Below are 21,355 nucleotides of genomic sequence, written 5' to 3' on the forward strand. Positions count from 1 at the left end.
GAGAAACTTGCATTTTTCCAATGAAAAGAACTATCTGGTTTTTTACTACATAGGCTGTGGTTATTAATTCATTGTCAAGGTTAATTATGGTACAACCCTTAAATTGAATTAGGCATTTTCATTTCAAATTATCTGATGAACTCTTGAACAAATTTTTTGAGATAATGTCTTCCATTGAATTTTTTACTTTATATTGACATTGGAAATGAATAGAGAGTCCTTCAATGTGAAAACGTGTCTGGTGAATTGAATAAATATCACCAGAAGGAAAAAGATGATAAAATCACCATCAAAGAAACAAGTTTATTTTTCAACTTTATTTTTTCAACTTTTCCAAGAAACATTGGCTGTTCATGATAGGGAAATTCAAACTGAAAAATGTATAAAAATATATAAATATGTTCAACGATAAACTGTCAAATGTGAAAATATTATTCATGTAATAAATATTTTTCCAAAAGTACTTTTAATTTTAAAACAAATTTTACGTTTTTAAACTTGGCTGGCAGATTATTATAAATTATTACACTATTATGCAAGATGCAACGTTTCCAAATTTCCCTTTTTTGGTCTGCTTGAATGTAATTTCTGAAATATTTTTGTGTGATAATTATGAATGAATTGAACTTCACTGAATTTTAAACTGTTGTTTTTTTTTCATTTATAATGGTGAGATGAATGAAGGAACAACTTGCCAATTGCTATAGTGAATCCAAATCCAATAACATTCTCGGTTTATGTAAAGAAGACTACTTATATTTTTCTCCTATACTCTATATTTATTTCAATCAAAGCTTGACGAAAACAATGATACTTGAATTGGATATACTACTACACTCACTATTCGTAAAATTTGCTTTAATTGATCAATGGGAGATAATTTTATTGAAATAAAAATTGTTTGTTAGTTGATGATTTTGGAAGCTGCAAATTTCCATAGAAAACAAAGAAAATTGTGATAGAAGAAAGTGAAGAAAATTGAGGAAAAAGAAAATTTTAACCTGAAAACGAGTAAAATGAAGAAAAACATTCTAATAAAAGAACACTACTGAAAGCAAAAGTAGTAATTAGGGAATATATTAACATTGATTGATGAGGCATTTCATAGAATCAAACAGCGTTTCTAGTTAAAGTTCTTAAATGTATACAGATCGGACAGACCACATTGAATGCTGCAGTAAAAAAGTAGAAGAGAATTCCAACGCTCTCCTAGAAATTAGAGGCATGCGCAAACTGAAAAAAAGGACTATGATATTCTGTTTAGTGGTTCGAAAAAGCAGAAGATATATTATAATTTGTAAAATTAGCTTTCATTGATCAAAGAGAAATAATTATTTTTTTTATGATTTATTTACATGTATGTATTTATAGTTCTCATTAGCGATTTCATGAAATTTACATTTCAATACAGAACTCTATTCCTAAGGTTTTTTGACATTTCATAAATGTTTTCACATAATCTAACTGACATCCATTTCACTAGTCTGCTGTACCAACATTGTACCTATTCTAATGATGATTTCAAAATCTCCTCTTGTTCTTAAATTTATTCTAATTCTCCTTAAGAAAGAAAATCTTGACTCATGTGGTTCTTGACACAATTTTTTTGCAATTTAAGTCTAAAAGAGAGAGATATTGCCTGAATATGCTGTAAACTTCAACAGCAACAGAGTTAAAGAGGTAATTTTTATACAGGTATTTTTTGCCATTTTTATTATTACATACAGTTTTTATTTTTTTCAGATAGTGGAAAGGGAAATCCCAGAAAGATCCATAATAAATCTCTCATTTCGTCCACAAAAAATTACTTTTGTTTATTACAACTTTTATATTCTGTTTATTTTTTCTATAGGTATTGTATTTTTTTATACATTTTTTGGGAAAAATTAATTGTTTTAATATGTCATTCTACAGTATTCATAATGCTTTTCTGTCTTTTTTAGGGACAACACCTGGTCAAACTATTAAACTGGTATCCTCCCAAGGTCAGGAACTGAACTTGGCGAACATAAGTCGGCCTATTACTTTCAAACCAACTCTCAAAACAATATCCACTCAAGGAGGAAACATATCATTTGTACCACAGAAGCCTGTGGTGATGAAAAAAATTATTGCCCCTGGACAAAAAACCATTACGAAACCATTGACAACCTTTTCTAAGCAACCACAGCATTATATGGTTGTGCAAAAGTCAGACCAACCTGTTAAAATCGTCCAGGCGCAAGGGAGTAACATTGCGATGTCGTCCCCTACAAAAACCCTTACTTTGCAACTGGCCCAAGAAATGGGTCTACTGCCCAATTCGAAAATAATCCAGCAGGGGCAAACGGTGCCGAAGCAAACAGTCTTGCTCAGTAAGAATCCTCAAAAAACTCTGAAAATTGTGCCGCAAGTTAGCACAGCACAACTAGTGACTGTTGGTTCGAATACCAAAACCATTTCCCTCGGAGCTGTCAAAGGACCTGCGAAAATATTACCGGCAAGTAGTCTCACAGCTAACAAGGGTCCTCAGAAGATTCTTTTCAAAACCGCAACAAGTTCCAATACAAATATTCTACCACAGGGCCAAATCATACAAGTCGCCGGATCTCAAACTCTCAATTCTGGACAGTTGCATCAGATAAATATACCTGGAAGGGGGGTAAGTTCACAAAACTTTTAATGCTATTATTTAATAAAAACGCCAAGTATAGGAGTAAGTGCACACGTGCATCGCCGGAGTCCCGATAGAAACTAAAGGTTTAGTGGTTTTTTACCAAAGAAAAATTTCATATTTCACATTAAAAGTACCGCGAATAACTTTGTGAAGTTAAAAATCACTTTGAAGTCCGGAGTTAGTGAAAATTGAATAATTTCTGAAATTGATTCAGTGTATTGAAAGTAAACCATAAAGTGCCTGCAATTAGCCACATCTGACAAGTCAAGTGGATAGGTAACAACCTACCAGAGGCGTACCAACAGTGTTTGTTTGAAGGTGATTGACAATGTTTCGTGATGAATTTCACTAGTTCGGACTTCCATTGTCTACTATATAAAATGATTTGAAATCCCTGAAACAAGTAAAAAGTCATCACCCGAAGACGATTGTAGATACCAACAATCGAAACGTCGTGAACTAACGTGACTTGGAATCTCTACACTTTATTTTTATTATTTTCTTTTTTGCATTCCTTTAATTTTATTTAATCAATTATTATATTTTTACTCGTAGGTTACTTCACTATCATTTCATTTCAGGTTTATTGTTGCTTAATATAATTGTTATTTTCAACTATTCTTTTTTAATTATTCTCTTTTTTACTTGTTTCAGGGATTTCAAATCATTTTATATAGTAGACAATGGAAGTCCGAACTAGTGAAATCCGTACCAACAGTGATTGCTATATCTAGTAAAATAGAAATATTTATTTGTGGAAGTTCAGTTCATTTCATAATTTAAGTGCTCCATCAAATTGTCAAAAATAACTGGTATTAACAGTCATTACCAGCAATGTCCTCTACTAATGCTACTTGCATTTATTGCATTTAAACATTTCAATAATAACATATTGTGCTGCCATCTGTTGAGAGCAAAGTGAAGTATTTTACTAGGAACCAAATGTATGCAACTAGTAAAACATATATATGTTAGCTTAAGTACAGGATTGCTAATGTTAACATACAATTTTCACCAAAATCCTAAAAATAATGTTTCATCACCCAATTTCAAAAGATTTCCTGTCAAAATCTAAAACATAATTGTATTCATTATAGGAGAATAACAAACAACTATTTTTATTTACTGTACAAACTCTATAGGTCGTAAACGAATTACTGAGGGTGAAGTACACCACAATATCAAATGAGTATATGTAAAAAATAACATAATATATGATAGTAGAAGTTACAAATTTGATAGTTTCTAAAGTTTTCAAGGCTTTGAAAATCAATGTCGCAGTCATTTTGGTTCATTTGAGTTTTCTGCTACTGTGAGTAGTAGACCTTTTTTTTCTAAAATCATGTTGGAATTGTGGGACTTTGAGAGAAACTAAGCTATAAATTCATTGGATAATGAGAGTGTCGAAGGATTTTCAGGTGCTCATCAAGTAATATAATTTTTTTTTTATAGATGCAATACATTAAATTCGTCACAACCAACCCTACAGATTCAAACGTATTACCTACTTCAACAGGAAATACAGTTTTAAGAACCTCAACTGCGACATCTATTGGAAACATTGTCTTCTCTGATGTGAAGGTAGAGTTTTGTTTTTTCATATGTTGAGCTTCATTTTTATAAAAAAAAATATGTCTTTCACAGACCACAACTGTCAATAAAATAGCTCCCAAGCCGATGACAGGAAAAGTAGCGATATCTCCTTCACCTCTATCAAATACTCCTGTGGTGGTCGTCCCTTCGAACATTTCGCCTCTTCCGCAGACCAACAAAGCAGCGGTTCCTTCCAACTCCGCAAAGAGCACGCCTACAGGGAAAACTACCTCCACTGGCAGCGACAGTTCTTCTCCGGTTGCTCCTAAAGACGAAGTCGATTCTGATGGCATGAGACCACGAAAGCCTTGCAACTGCAACAAATCCCAGTGCCTCAAGTTGTATTGCGACTGTTTCGCCAACGGGGAGTTTTGTTACATGTGCAAGTGCTTGAACTGTTTCAACAACTTGGAGAACGAGGAGCATCGTAGCAGGGCGATCAAAGCTTGCTTGGAGCGGAATCCGCATGCTTTCAGACCAAAGATCGGCAAGGCGAAGGATGTGTCCGGAGATCAGCCAGTCAGGAAACATACAAAGGGGTGCAACTGCAAAAGATCGGGTTGCTTGAAGAATTATTGTGAATGTTACGAGGTAGGGAATTTTTTTATTTCGCTGAGTTCATGTCTAGTTAGGCGGTTTGGCGTTCAAAGGACTTATTTATTTTTTCTATTTAAATTGGAAATATTATTTGGTGCCTGAAGATATAAAATTCTTACTGACAAAGCATGAAGGTGTATAATATGTTTCTACAGGGTGTAACTGAATAAGTGTAAAACATTTAGGGAGGTGATTCCTCATCGAAAAAAAGATAGGATCTTTCATATAAAGAAACTTCATTTGAGCATCCCTTGTTAAGATACAGCCCCTCAAAGGGTGGACATAAAATTTGTATAACAATTTTTTTCACAAGCACTGAAAAAGTTACAATATTGAAATTAACCTTATGTTTTGTACTGCCAGAAAGACACTAAGATCTCTAAGCATCTAGATCACCTGTTCAATCAGTCTATCTTAACCGGCAAATTTCCATCACTCTTGAAGACGGCCATTATTATTCCCATTCACAAGAGTAAAGAAACATCAGATGTGACTAACTATTGTCCTATCGCTCTTTTAAGTATTTTCTCAAAAATCTTTGAGAAACTAGTTAACGAGAGAATGGCTAACTTTTTGTTGAATTTTAAGATTCTTACTGACTGCCAGCACGGTTTTCGTAAAGGCAAGTCCACACAGTCAGCTGCCTGTAGTTTTGCTGAAATCATCTATAACTCCCTAGACAATGGTATGCACGTGGCAGGAATATTTTTTGACCTCTCACGTGCATTTGACTGTCTATCTTATGACTTTATTGAAACCAAACTTTTTAATCTAGAATTTAGGGGTGTATTTTTGCAATGGCTCAAACATTTTCTTTCAGACCGTACAATGTTGGTAAAAATAAAAGATACACTATCTGATCCTCAACCAATCAGTTCAGGAGTTCCTCAAGGCTCTGTCCTGGGACCGCTTATCTTTCTATTATTCGTCAATGATCTACCCAAATACTTCAACATCAACAACAATAGTCTCACTCTCTTTGCTGACGATACCTCGTTAGCGGTGTCAGCACACAGCCTAGAGGAATTAAAGTCATCAACGGAAAGGTTTATAACACACTTCTTAGATTGGTGCAAGTTAAACAATCTGATTGTTAACTTGAATAAAACAAAATGTATCCATTTTAGTTCTTCCATCGGTCTTGATAAACAGCCTACTGTCTTTGATATTAGAGGGGTGGAATTGGTATCAACAAATTTTAAAAAATTTCTAGGTGTCTATGTGGATGATTGCTTAAGATGGTCTGAACACATTACAGTCACTTGTAAAAAAGTTAACCAAGCGTACTATGCTCTCTCCAGAATAAAACATTTTATGCCCTTGCATGCCTTGCTGGACGTATATTATAGCTTGGTCTACAGCCATTTAAGCTACAATGTGGTTCTTTGGGGATATACCACCAACAAAGATAGGGTTTTTATTTCCCAAAAAAAATTATCAGAAAATTATTTGATATCCCATGGAGAGACTCGTGCAAACAGCACTTCATATCATATCAAATCCTGCCATTCCCTTGTATTTACATATTTAAATGCTTACTATATATCAACGATAATTTAACAAAATATAACACAAATTCTTCTTACCACAGTTACTGAACCAGAAATGGAAAATTGTTAAGTATTCCTAGACACAGATCCTCTAAATTTGAACAGTCACCCAAATATATGGGAATAAAATTATTCAATCACCTACCTGATCACTTTAAAACCTTGAGTTTGATGTCATTTAAAAGAGAAGTTAAAAATTTGCTCCTGTCTAAGGCTTATTACAGTGTCAGTGAATTCCTTTTAGATGACTTTAGCTGATTGCAGTCCAGACTTTCATCCTGATTTTATTATTTTATTATACATCCAATTTTGACTAATCTTGTTTTTTTTTCTTTATATTTTATACATGTTTATACTTTAAAACTACTGAGATATTTTATCTTAATGTATGTTTATTTTCTTTATACTATTTTAACGTGTTGTACTGACATGTCCTATACGTTGTTAACGTCTCAAAGGATAAATAAATATTATTATTATTATTATTATTATCATTACACTTAGCCAGTAATTTATTTGGTTTACCCCATGGTTGTAAGGGGTGGAAAACGCAACCCCTAAAATTTATTTCCAATGTAAATTTTTGTCTTATCATTTGTTTACCATTTAAAAATTTATTTCCGATAGTCTGTTTCATTCTAAACAAAAAATGTCTCTTGAGATTTTTTTCCATAATAAACCAGTTCGCAGCAAAAAATTATTTTACGAACAACTACAGAGATACATTGTCATAAATGCGAACTGGATTTATTGTTATTTTGTAGTTAGTACCTGCATTAAACGATTAAAGGGTAATAAACAAAACTAATTTATTAATAACAAAAGACACAACATATAGAAATCATAGTAAATGTTCAATATGTCTACCTTCAGACATTACGCATGCGTCTAGACGTCGGCGCATTGAGCCATGTATTCGCTCAAATATTTCTGGTGTCTTTCTGAGTACCCTGCACGCATCGATGATGCGGTTTCTTAAGTCCTCTACATCACGAACAGGAGTACGATAAACCAAATGCTGTAAATGGCCCCAAATAGAGAAATCGAGAGGATTGAGATCCGGGGATCGAGCGGGCCAGTTCTGTGGTCCTCCTCGACCTATCCACTGATTTGCATATGTTTCAGTTAAATGCTGACGTGCTACTTGACTAAAATGGGCGGGAGCTCCATCATGCATAAAAAACATATCCCTTTTGACACCTAAAGGAACTTCCTCCAGCAGTACTGGTTGCACTTGAATGTATGCCTCACCATTTAATCAAGGAGGTAGAAAATGAGGCCCAATTAAATCATCCCCAATAACTCCGAGCCACAAGTTAAGAGAAAACTGTTCTTGATGGTTAGTTTCAAAATTCAAGACGGTTGGGAAAGTCTCGTGGTAACAGTGCCTGTACTCGTTGCAGATGGTAAGGGTAGAAGAGTTGTTCCTTTAAAATTCGAAATACCCTCATATGATCAACATTTAGCTGAAAAGCAATCTTTCTAGTACTGGAAGTAGGTTGTTCTTCAATCAAATTAGTACTGCTTCCTCTAGCTGTGGTGTTCGTACTTCTCGTACTTCACAATCCTGCGTTCTTTTGTCGAATGAACCATATTCTCGTAATCGTTGATGAAATCGAGAAAATATTCTATGTGAAGAATGCTGCCGTTGAGGATACATTTCAGCATATCTTCTAGAAGCTTCTAACCCATTCCCCTGCGACAGACCGTATACGTAATGCATATCAGCCATTTCCTCATTTGTGTATGCCATTTTAATAAAGTATTATTATAGTATTATTATATAAGAATTATTAAAGTAACAAATTAGGAACAGAACAACAACACACAATTAGTATTAATTCAATTTCAAAAATTCACAAACTGACAGCGTCATACCAATTGAATTGTCACTATCGCTAATAGCGATAATAATTAATAATGTATTAATAATGATAATAATTTTTTGCTGCGAACTGGTTTATTTTGGGCAAAAAACCCAAGAGACATTTTTTGTTCAGAATAAAACAGGCTATCGGGAATAAATTTTTAAATGGTAAACAAATAATAAGACAAAAAGTTACATTGGAAATAAATTTTAGGGGTTGCGTTTTCCACCCCTTACAACCATGGGGTAAACCAAATAAATTTCTGGCTAAGTGTCTTTTTGATAGTACAAAACATGAGGTTAATTTCAATATTGTAACTTTTTTAGTGCTTGTGAAAAAAATTGTTATACAAATTTTATGTACCCCTTTTAAGGGGCTGTATCTTAACAAGGAATGCTCAAATGAAATTTCTTTAAAGAAAGAAAGAAAGAAATTTTATTGACCTCAAATTACAATTTCTGTTACATTAGAAAATATCTGCAATAACAAAATTTGCTTAGGTACGTCATACTGAAAATATAAAAAATATACATAGAGTACATATAAAAAATCTCACAATAGTTATGACTCACAATATAAATACACATATATACACACATACACACATATAGGTACATATATTAGGTCCACTGACAATTGAATACCTCATCAATCTCATAGAAGCCTTGGTTGACAAGTGAATTTTTTACTTTGAACTTCAATTCTTTGATATGAAGGTCTTTCCACTCACTAGGCAAAGTGTTATATATTTTTATGGGAAGAAACTCCGTTTGTTTGGCTGTGTTTTAATAATGCATCTTTGGTAGCCTGATGATATCTTTGTGTTTTGTATCATAATTGTGAATGCTGGAGCCACTATTATATTTATTTTTATGTACAAACAATACTGCTTCTAGCATATACATGGAAGATAATGTAAGTATGATCCATTTTATGAAGATTGGTTTAACATGAGTTCTGGAATCAACTTTTTCTAAATCTCTAATTATCTATTTATGCATAATGAATACTTCACTTGCATGTGAGGAAGCATTCCATATCTGTCGTGTCTTCGAATACTTAAAAAATAATAAAAATGAAAACAAGAGTGGACTGTAAGAATTGTGGCATAAAGCGAACTCACCGAATTCCTAGCACAAATCCCTGCTTCTGAAAGGGCCCTTTCTTGGAGTGTTCTTTCTTTAGCTTCACTGGATTGTACAACAAAACGGGAAGTTAAAATGAGTTACCAAACAGTCGAAGATGACACAGAGTCTAGAGCACACACGGTGAAATAAGTAATTAGCAAAAATAATAGCGATTCACGTAGCGTACTTAGCATGAGATCGTAGGTAGGTCTCTATTCATATGGTTTAGATAGATAAGCATACTTCAATTGAGTTTTGAGCATGCGCCCTTAGAAGTCGCTCCATGCTAACAATAATAATAGTAATAAAAACAGAAAATTACAAATAAAGACGCAACAATATCAGTATTCCATAGTTTATGTGGGAATGAGCCATGCCAAAATATGCAGTCCTCAGCACATCGTTCGAAACTAAACTCCTTAGTCCTCTCAATGCGTAGCGACACCTTGAAAGCTTTTTACATAATGATGTTGTATGTCCATTCCAATTCAATTTGTTGTCAAGGTGGAATCCTAGTAGACACACCTCTTTGTCACCGTCAGACATTTGGGATCTATTTGCAATGGTTATTTCCTGGGTCTTATTTGCGTTCAAGAATAGAACATTAGCGCTAAACTATGTTTCGCATTTTGCCAGTGTTTCACATGACAACTGGTCTAGTTTCCCCACTTGTTGGTTACTTATGACAAAAGTTGCATCATCGGCATATAAAAAAACATCTGCTGTATCAATATATGTAGGAAGATCATTTATGTATACAATAAATAAAAGGGGGCCAAGTACGGATCCCTGAGGTAACAAAAGAGTAGAGTCATCTGCATACATAAAAACATCAGCAGTATCAATAAATGTTGATAAGTCGTTTATGTATATGATGAATAATAGGGGACCTAGCACTGAGTCCTGAGGCACCCCATGTTTGACTTCTATAGTTTTTGATGTCTTATTTCTCCCTAGCATGGTCAGAAATTGAATCCTGCCATTTGATAGGGGGTTATATCTTTGTTGATATATTTTTTTTTCTTTGTATTTTCTTCCTATCAATAAAATCAATTATTATTATTATTTAGTGATACATATTGCTGTCTGTCTTTTAGGTATGACACGATAAGATTTTTGACTATCGTGAGCACCATGTCGGTGATAGCTCGAGAGGTTGATCTGAGAGAACGAAAACCATACTGATGATCATCTAGGAGTTTTCCCTTTTCTAAAAAATTCGTTATTCTGTCCTTGATAATAGCTTCTATTATTTTTGAGATTATAGGAGTTATTGTTATAAATCTGTAGTTGTCACAATTATTAGCATCACCTTTCCTTAGAATAGGGGTTGCTCTCCCCAGTTTTATGTGTGATGGAAACTCACACTTTACCAGGCAAATATTTATCAGATGTGCAAGAGGTTCTGCTAAAATTTCAGGAACGAGTTTTATTATTTTCGCACTGATATGTTATGCATCCATACTACTACTATTTTTTAAGGTTCTCAAAAGTGTTGAAATTTCATTCTCGTTTGTGGGTCTCAGAAATACCGAGGTTTTTACATTAATTTTCAAATGTTTCTCACCTCTCAGATCGGTGGGAGGTATTGTTTTAATAATATTGTCAACCATTGTTGCACTATATTCACTGAAATCATCCGCAGTAAGGCACGTGCTTTCACTACTGAAAGTGGATTTCCCTCTGATCTCATTTACTATTTTCCAGGCAGTTTTTGCAACATTTTTACCATTTGTGAGAAAACTATCATACACCTCCCTTTTAGATTTGTTTATTTTTTTTCTGTAGTCTTTTTTTCCTAAAATATAAGAGTGTTTTCATTCTGGATTCCCCGTCATTTTATAAATGTAATTTTTTTGTTTCACTTCATTTCTCAATTTTTTCAGATCGTCTGTGAACCACTTTGGTTTATGAATTTTTTGATTTTCTTTTTTTAAAGAAAATACTACTTCAATCGCATGCGTTATGTTATCACACAAAAATTCAGCTAAGATATTTGGATTGTCAGATAAGTAAAATTGTGTCCAATCTATTTTGTTCGTATGATGTTTGAACTCTGCTATGCCCATTTCACTTAATTGCCTGAATTTTTTTAACTCTTTGTTGTCCCAAACAGAATCTGTATTTATTTTAACACTAATAAATTGCCCGAATAAAAAATACTAACATAGTAGTAAAAAAAATTAGTCATAATAATCTCCTGCCGACGCTAACTTAGCGAAACGCGCGTCGAGAGAACGTGAATTTTTGTTTTGGTGTTGGGAAAGTATTTTCAATAGATTCATTTTATGCCAGAGGTTCCAGTACGAAGTATCCAGTATCCATTTCGTGTTTTGTTTTTTTTTGATATTTTTCATTACAACTTTTATTTCTGTTTTTGGGAAAGAAAGTTTTTGGCCTTCTACTTCTCCATCTTCATACAAAAAATGTGGGAATACAAACCGAATAGAGAAAAGTGTTTTTCGTTCAATTCAGCATTCATATAAAAGTACTTGTTTCGAAAGTATTTTTCTTTTCTGTAATTCAATGTTCAAAATAATAGCTGTGTCGACAGGGCTTTTTCTTACAGTTTGTGTCTGAAAGTTACTTCTTTGCATGATCTACACATCTTTGTATAGAGTTAATTTTTTAAAATTGATTGCTTCCTTTCTTTCCTTGGAAGATTCCCACATTTTTTGTATCAAGATAGAGAAGTAGAAAGCCAAAAACTTTCTTCCTCAGAAATTAATCTCTCCCAAAATTATACCCTTTCAATTTATTTCTGTTCTTTGTTTCCTTGTATGCAGTGTTCAAGGTTTGTTTAGTCTTACAAGAACCCAGAAATTCAGTTAGTACTCCATTTTTATCTCGCTAAATTTTTGTTTTTGCGATGTAGTCGTTCTTTGTTCGACCGTGTTAGGAATCACACGTTAAAAGGTAAGACCTCGTTAGTCCTTAGCTCGCACAAGTTTCTCAACTTCTGAAAGTTGTCGTTCGTATAGGGGCGACAGCTGATTAACGAAAAAACAGATTTTTAAACAGATTTTTTTTTTGTTCGACACTCCGTATTTTGGCTCAGGAGTTTCGGGAGAAATATTTGGCTTTGGCAACAATGTAGTCTGGGTTGATGCATTCACTCTTGGTTTAACTGTTTTTTTCACTCTCAATTGTATTTACACTTGTGTGGATATTGACATCTATAAAAACTGGTCTCCTAGATCCTTTTGTTTCCTTATTTCTGAGAGTTTTTATTATGAATTCCAATTCGCAGATGTTGTTTTGCAGATGTTTTTTTTCTTAGGAAATTGTTCTCCATTTCATTTGCTTCATCATAAAATAATTTATGCTCGAGGCGCATCTTAGTTATAGTATCAAATTGTTATTGGATTTCTTTTCAGATCTATTTCTTCATCTTTAAGATATACGCCATAATCGGTTTCACTGAAGATGTTGCAGGTTTTACAGATAATAGTACTGTTATTTAAGTGGGTGAAAGGCTTGGTTTATAGAGAACAACTGGTATGAAAAACACCGGAACATTTTGTGCACACATAGTAACCATTTAATAGTTTTTTCTTACAGCAGAAAAATATAAAATTAACATTTTTACTGGAGTGCTCCGATAAACACTGTTCACTTAGCGTCATATTTGTTTGCTTTGCTTGTTTGCTTTATAATAGATATTACTTCTATGGGTGTTATTGGTCTTATGATTATGACGTTTTTGTCAGTTATTGCTTGGATGTATTTATACACTTATGCTTTTTAACTCAAAAATGAAGATGTATTATTATTATTATAGTAGTTTTTAGAATGTTGAAAAATGTTTCTGTTGCAAAAAAGGTGTTTATTACTTGGACTGATAATTTTAAAATGAAAATAGGCATGTACTCAATAATTCTGGGATACTACCAAACCCACATTTTTTTAAACGATTTTAATTGATATTGAAAAAGAACAATTAATAGTTAACAAAATTTTTTAAACACCCTATTGATTGGAAAGACAATTGAAACACATTCAATATCATAAAATTGTCACTGTCAATATTTCAACAAATGACAACAATGATGAAAAATTGTGATTTTCAGGCAAAAATCGCATGTTCAAATAACTGTAAGTGTGTAGGATGTAGGAACATTGAAGATTCTATCGAGAAGAAAAATATGAGACACATGACGACTGAAAAAGCTACAAACACTCCTGCCCTGCCTGACGGCGAAGCGGGATCCAACAAAGATAACTCTCATATTCGTCATAGACGCACATCTGGGGCTAGGTAAGTTTAGGTGTCCAGTGATTAACATTTTCATTTGGATGTATCATTTATTTATAAAAATTGTTCTGGAAAATTACGAGACATTATCAAAGATTCTGAACTAAGTCCGTTTGTTTTATATACAGTGTGGTCCACTAAGTCTGCAACAAATGGGAAACTTTTTTATTATCGATTTCTCAGAAAATTTTATTCTTGACAAAAGTTGGTGCATGTTCCAAAACTATACCAAGTGTACCTGAAATGGCTTTATGACAAACACCATACGGGATAGGCCAAAAAATATAAAGTTCGTTCAAGAGTAAAGTATCCTTATTTAAAAAAATATAGAAATATGTTAAAGAGAAAAGTTATGTTCAGATACAAAGTCATGGCCTGCTATTCGAATTTTTTTTCTTTTAGAAAATTTTGAATTACCCCCGTATGATACATATTTTTAATATTTTGATTTAATATGTATTTGAAGTAGACACAATCAAATCAGTTTGGAGTATTTTTTGTAAAATTAAAATGTATTTTTAAATGTACTTGGATTTGTATTTTTTTAGGTGACCGTCAACTTCATGTTTGTTGCAACGATATTAAACAGAACTCTAGAATAAAACAAATACTCTTTTTAACGAGGCATATGAATAAACTGTCAATAAAAGTATAAAATTTCTTTTATTCTGACAACATTGCCTCAACTAGAACTAGCCATGTTATATAATGTTATATAATATATACTTTTTCAGCGGTGGGGGAAGTAGCTATACATAGTCGGCGGACATACTCGAGCGCGTTAGATATTGATAGCTTAAATGTCCTACGTATTTTTAATAATGTTGGTATGTTAATCTGATCGTTTGTATGATGTGGGTGGTTGTACGTAAAGGTTAAAAGTGAAAAGAAAAAAAAATTTAATCGAGCGCGTCAGATTTTCTAAGGGAGTGTTAAGTGCAACAAAAAAAGCTCTCATTCGTTAATCTGACGATTTCGATCTGACGCAAATTCGGGGTCATTATTATAATGTGCAAAAAAAATTCGCCATTTTGAAATACTCAAGCGCGTCAGATTAAGATATATATGGTTCATATTTATGTTTTAGATGTGCTGTCTCATAATCTGACGATTATCTAGAGGGATTCGCTTAATCTGACAAAAACAATATATAAAAAAAATGTTTACTTCATTGAACTTAATTAATTGAAAAGTTCAGGAAATAACATGCAAATAAATAATTGTGTTTTTTAAGTAGAATACTAGTATTTATAAGATTTTTTTTAAATGCTCAAAAAAATTAATTTTTTATAATCAGTTGATTAAATAGTGAAGAAAAGAGAAATGAAACTTTCTATGTTTTTTGTAACTAACGTTACTGCAGTTTCGTCCTATAAGGACATTTTCAAACTTATACAGTGTGTCAATTTGAAAACTTCCCACCCTCAATATCTCCCTTCCAGTACATAATATGAAAAAATGGTCAGACAGGTCAACTTTATTTGCAAGGGGGACACTCTGAATGAATATTTTCAACCCTCGGGGTTCAACCCCCTAGGAGGGGTGGATGTTACCCTCAGAATTTCAAATGGAAAGGGGGGTCAAGTGGCACATCATTTTGAAGGGCATTCAATTCGCTTGCCGACGGTGCCCTCATTTATTATTTTCCGATCAGCAGTATCCGAAAATGTAGTTCTAAACTAATAGAAGTAATTAGAATTGGCCTATACTAAAATGCCTGGTTATCAAGTTAGTATGCAAAGAAATACAATTTATTGACTCTCTTATAAGTAAAACTTGTGATGACGGGTCAGCTTTTCAACTTTCCATCAGGGGTAAAATTAGACAAGCCTCAAAAAATTTACATTAATTAGTTATCTGATTTCGGTGACTTTCATTTGGGTTTATTATCGGATTTAAAACTCTTATCCCTTTTTTGTTACTTCTGCTATAAAAAGTATCGTTTTTTGAGCAAAAAAGGTGTTCATCGCATTCAAGCCATTTGGTAGTACTATCATTTCAGTTTCATTTGTTGAGCTGATCAGCGATACCTTAGAAAGTGTATAAATTGTAAGAATGGTTTACATTATCCAAGACCGAATTGAAATAATTTTTATTTATGGAGAGGTGGGCAAGTGCGCACGAAGGGCGGCATCTCTTTTTAATGAAAGAAATCCAAATCTTAATATAAGTCACCGGTATGTGCTTGATTTGGTGACAAAGTTTTCCGAAACTGGTTCGGTGAAGAATAAAAAAAGGAATAACCCCAGAGTACTGAATGAGGATGCTCAAATTGAGGTGTTGGGAACATTTGCTGCAGAGCCGACTAGCTCCTTACGATCAGTAGCAGAACAGACGGGAATGTCACACGAGACTGTAAGGAAAGCACTGAAAATGCACAAATTTCATCCATATAAAATGCAGATTCTCCACGAGCTCCATGAGGATGATTATGACAGAAGAATAGAATTCTGTGAAATCATGACTCTTCGAATCAATGCTTTACCTAATCTTCTGTTCAATATCTGTTTCAGTGATGAATGTGCATTTTTCCTGAATGGCAATGTTAATAGGCAAAATTGTCGCTATTGGAGTGACGAAAACCCTCACAATTTTCGAGAAGGACATACACAACACCCACAAAAAGTTAATGTTTGGGCTGGTATTCTTGGAAATGCCATTATCGGACCTTTATTTTTTGAAGAAAACTTGAATGGTGATCTGTACCTAGATATGCTTCAAGCACCTATCGATCCACTTATAACTCACGAGCTCGAAACTCAAATTGATGCACACGGTAATTTACTGTTGCAGGAAGATTTGTTACATTTCCAACAGGACGGTGCGCCACCTCATTATTTTCGCCCCGTCCGACAATGGTTGAACGAGCGATTCCGGGAGAGATGGATTGGCAGAAGGGGATCAATTGAGTGGCCACCGAGATCACCGGATTTGACTCCATTAGATTTTTTTCTTTGGGGATATCTCAAATCTGTCGTTTATAAAACACAGCCCACTGATATGGATGACCTCAAAGGACGAATTACAGCAGCATGCCGGTCAATTAGTGGTGAAGTTTTCCAAAATGTTCGAGAGGAGTTCGAAAACAGACTGTATTACTGTTTAGAGCAGAATGGACAACATTTTGAACATATTATCAGATAAAGCGTAACAAGATGGTTGAAATTTGTTTTTTGCAATTTAGTATTTTTTGTTTGCACTCGATGCGTATTTCGTTAACTAAGTAGTTCTACATTCCTCTCACATCCACGAATTCGAATATTACTCAAGGGTTAGAACGATGCTACCTAGTACGATGCTCACCTTTTCCAATAGTCCATTACAATCATTTGTTTTGAATACCAACCTGAATACCAAACATCTAGTGCGGGCGAGTTTTAATCATTTATTCTTATTCACTTCTAATCACCGTTCGTTTGGAACGTTACTTTTCAAAAACTGCTCATCAAAAACTAATGAAAAAGGTATCATTGGCAAGAGAATTGAATGCCCTTCAAAATGATGTGCCACTTGACCCCCCTTTCCATTTGAAATTCTGAGGGTAACATCCACCCCTCCTAGGGGGTTGAACCCCGAGGGTTGAAAATATTCATTCAGAGTGTCCCCCTTGCAAATAAAGTTGACCTGTCTGACCATTTTTTCATATTATGTACTGGAAGGGAGATATTGAGGGTGGGAAGTTTTCAAATTGACACACTGTATATTATATAAGTTTGAAAATGTCCTTGTAGGCAAAACTGCAGTAACGTTAGGTACAAATAAAAGTGGTAAAGAACATAGAAAGTTTAATTTCTCTTTTCGTCATTATGATTTCCTACCACGTAGTAACGGCTACATTCATCAATTGATTAATTAATCATCATCTTCATCACGAACGAGTCTCTGTGGTCAGCTGTGATGACGTCATGGCAACAGAATTCAGAGTGGGGACGGAGTGAGAGAGTAATGGATAGAGAAAAAGTGAATAGAGGAATAGAAACTCGGAGAGGGAAATATAGGTATCACACAGCTGCACGCATTGAACTTTATCGACGAATTTTTGTTATTTCGGCTCGCGGCCTTGAATCATTTCCTTCAAAATGAAAAATTAGCTACGCTCGACAATGTCGAAATCACGTTATTTTTTTACAACTTTGCTGCCCTCCCCTTTCTTCACGTCACTCTCAAATTGTCAGATTACTGGAATATACACTTTTTAGCAGGTAATTAACTCACCCTACCTTAATCTGACGCCTCGAGAATTTCTGATGATCAATTTTATTTTACTAATCTGATCCTTTATCCCTCACAGGCGGCCACTCGCGATGGAACACCACATTTTTACTGTGGACGGACTGTGTATATCACTTTGGCCAACCCCATTCAGGTGGTAGGTGCATTTTGAGCATTTCCATCAGTCCTGAGAGTTTCATCGTTCCACCTCGAATATTACGGAAAATACGGGGGTGTTTCCATTAGAAGTGAGACAAATTCGGATTTTTCAGGACTGAAATGTTTTCAGGAAAAAAGTGTATTCGTAGTAAGTTGGTAGTCCTGATCGAATCTGAAGGAATTTTGAGACTATTTTGCCCCCTAATATGTTTTACCGTAAAAATGGGGTGTTCCGTCGCGAGTGGCGGACAGTGTATATCACTTTGGCCAACCCCATTCAAGTGGTAGGTGCATTTTGAGCATTTCCATCAGTCCAGAGAGTTTCATCGTTCTACCTCGAATATTAAGGAAGATACGGGAATGTTTCCATGAGAAATGAGCCGCCCGTGAAGGATAAAGGATCAGATTAGTAAAAAAAAAGTTTATCATCAGAAATTCTCGCGCGCGTCAGATTAAGGTAGGGTGAGTTAATTACATACATTTATATTTCCCTCTCCAAGTTTCATGATGCAGATGAAGATGATGATTGATTAATCAATTGATTATAAAAAATTAAATTTTTCTGAGCATTTTTAAAAAGTATTTTCTTATAAATACAAGTATTCTGCTTAAAAAAACATACACTTATTTATTTGCATGCTATTTCCTGAGCTTTTCAATTATTTAAGTTCAATGATTTAAGAATAATTAAAAAAAATATATTTTTTTTTGTCAGATTAGGCGAATCGCTCTAGATAATCGTCAGATTATGAGACAGCACGTCTAGAACATAAAAATGAATAAGATGAACCATATATATTTCAATCTGACGCGCTTGAGTATTTTAAAACGGCGAATTTTTTTGCATATTATAATAATGTCCGCGAGTTTGCGTCAGATCGAAATTGTCAGATTATTGAATGAGAGCTTTTTTTTGTTGCACTTAACACCCCTTAGAAAATCTGAGGCGCTCGATTAAATTTTTTTTCTTTTCACTTTTAACCCTTACGTACAACTACCCGCATCATGCAAACGATCAGATCTACATACGAACATTATTGAAAATACGTAGGACATTGATACTATCAATATCTGACGCGCTCGAGTATGTCAATGCAACAGTATTTTTTTACATATTTGAAAATCTATAGCCGCTTCCCCCACCGATGAAAAGTTATATATTATATAACATTTTTTTATTCTTATCATCTAAGCTTTGCAACCTAATATATCTCTATGACGCTCGAGTAAATCCCCATTTTGCATCATGGGCTCCCCTACTATTGAATACGTTATGGATTTTCTAACTTTTATGCCTTTCACCAACAAACTAAACAACTAAGCAGCTGAAATTTGAACATTCGCCTTATTTTTTAACAGACCTCATATATGCAAAAAACAAAAATTTGTTACCTTTGACCTCTAATAAAAAACGTGTACAAGAGAGATCGATTGTTACTTCTGACATTTAATTTATAATGACGTATTTAAGGTCTGTACAAAAATCCAGCTTGTTGGGAATAAAATTATCACAAACTGCTGTCTTTTTTGTCTGGCCTATTGTTTTGGATGGATTTATTTAGTCGAGTTTGAATAGGTGTGAGCCACAATAAACCCTTGCGGGTTGCAGTGTGGGGTCGAATAGATCCACTCATTTCATACCTAGATGTCAGTTGAAATATGTCAGATGTCAGTCCAATATACTTCAACATTTCAGTAAACCAGTCTCCAATTTATAATGAATGAAACTATATTTTCAGGAAACAGACCATCAGTTTCATCACCGACGATGTGATTGAGGCTACGACTCAGTGTCTGTTAACGGTTGCAAACAACGCTGAAGAAAACATGCAAGATGAGGAAACGACTCAACGGTTGATACTTGAAGAGTTCGGCAGATGTCTCACAGAAATCATTGAATGTTCCTCAAATCGTGTTTCGAGCTAATTTTGGACTATCGATCTACCTCTGGTGGATTGTACCGGATCCACAGTCACGAATTGCTGTACAAAATTTTAAACCTTTGGGATCCGTCAATAGATGAAGAAATCCAGGGAATCGTTTTGCTCTGCCCTCTGGTGAATAAATCTAAGTGTTGCCAGGTGATATTTGTCTACGTGTTCAGGTTATGTATTTGTAAATGATAAGGGAAAATATTTTATAAGAATTACTTGTTTGAGGACTGTAATATATGAGGACTGATCATTTTGCTGTTTTTCAAACGTTCATTATTTCTTCCTTCGTAAATAAAGTAAACTCTTCAATCTGTCAAAACGTCTTTGTTTATTTCTTGCGCTCATAATCTACTCTATCATTCATCATTTGTTTACTTTTATGGTCCTATTGAATATACATCTCAGGAGATGACTAAGTTGTTTAGCAAACCGCCCATTGAGAGACAGTATTTCGTTCTGGTGAAGGAAAAGGGTTTTCAATAGATTCATTTTACGTCAGATCCCACTTAACAAGCTTACTATTATGCTGCATTCAATTTCGAAACATCCATTTTTGTTCTATTTACTATTTATATTATAACACAGAATTGCATGAAAAATGATTTTACTTCCTAAATGATAATAATAAATGTCATTTATTTGTGAATACCAAAGAGCCATCGACCGAAGTCCTGCAGCCAGTGTATATTTGAAAAAATATATAAATTATGAGAGTGATTTGATGTTTTCCCAAATAGTTTTTTCCTGGTATTTGAATTTGGATGGTTGTCCTTCAGCTCTTTCCCTACATATTGCTTGTAGGGTCTCCAAGTTTCATTTTTGGCAAAGCGGTTTCCTAGGTCTGATAGTCTCTCTTTTAAAAGTTTCACTTTTGTAGTTCTATAAAGCAGTGCATTTGTGGGATTGTGTAGAATATTATGAGGGTGACACATTTTGGTAATTAAAAAAAAATAATTGTTTAATGTCTAAACAGGAATAAATCCCAATAACAAGACATATTTATATCATTAGCAAGCATGTTATTACCTGCCTATACAGGGCTTTTCATGATGAGCGTTAATTAGCCGTTTCCGGAAACTATTCAACGGATCAACCTGAAAATTCCACAGTATGCATAAGTCAATATGACCTACACGCCTGAAATATTTTAGACGAAGCGGAGTTGTCGCTTCTACTATAATTATCTTTTCATTGTATTATCTGTGACTAATTGAGAAACATCAAACGAAATCTGTTTTACAAAAATGAGTGATAAACAAGGAAACCATGTCAATTTCCGTTTGAAACAGTTTATCTCGAAAACGGTTCAAAATAGAAATAGTATTATCTGAAAAAAGTTAATCTAAAATTGGATGTAGAGCTCAAAAATGTTGAAATATACAGGGTGTTCCATTTGAAAAAATT

General features: G+C 34.0%; 1 protein-coding gene across 2 annotated transcripts in view; it reads left to right on the plus strand.

The window, feature by feature from the left end:
• The window catches only part of LOC111511000 (Myb-interacting protein 120), a 24,283-nt gene extending 4,013 nt beyond the window's left edge, over positions 1-20,270 (plus strand). For both annotated transcript variants that reach the window (XM_074175932.1, XM_074175931.1), the window contains exons 4-8: positions 1,944-2,641; positions 4,109-4,237; positions 4,301-4,840; positions 13,462-13,649; positions 19,757-20,270. In XM_074175932.1, the coding sequence (XP_074032033.1) occupies positions 1,944-2,641; positions 4,109-4,237; positions 4,301-4,840; positions 13,462-13,649; positions 19,757-19,943 (1,742 nt within the window). In that variant the 3' untranslated portion in view covers positions 19,944-20,270. The remainder of the gene's footprint in view (positions 1-1,943; positions 2,642-4,108; positions 4,238-4,300; positions 4,841-13,461; positions 13,650-19,756) is intronic.
• Positions 20,271-21,355: the final 1,085 nt, after the last annotated feature.

This window comes from Leptinotarsa decemlineata, unplaced genomic scaffold, assembly GCF_025532065.1.
Source record: "Leptinotarsa decemlineata unplaced genomic scaffold, Ldec_3_MD MMD2_tig00001393_RagTag_RagTag, whole genome shotgun sequence".
In the NCBI taxonomy this organism is placed as follows: Eukaryota; Metazoa; Arthropoda; class Insecta; order Coleoptera; family Chrysomelidae; genus Leptinotarsa; species Leptinotarsa decemlineata.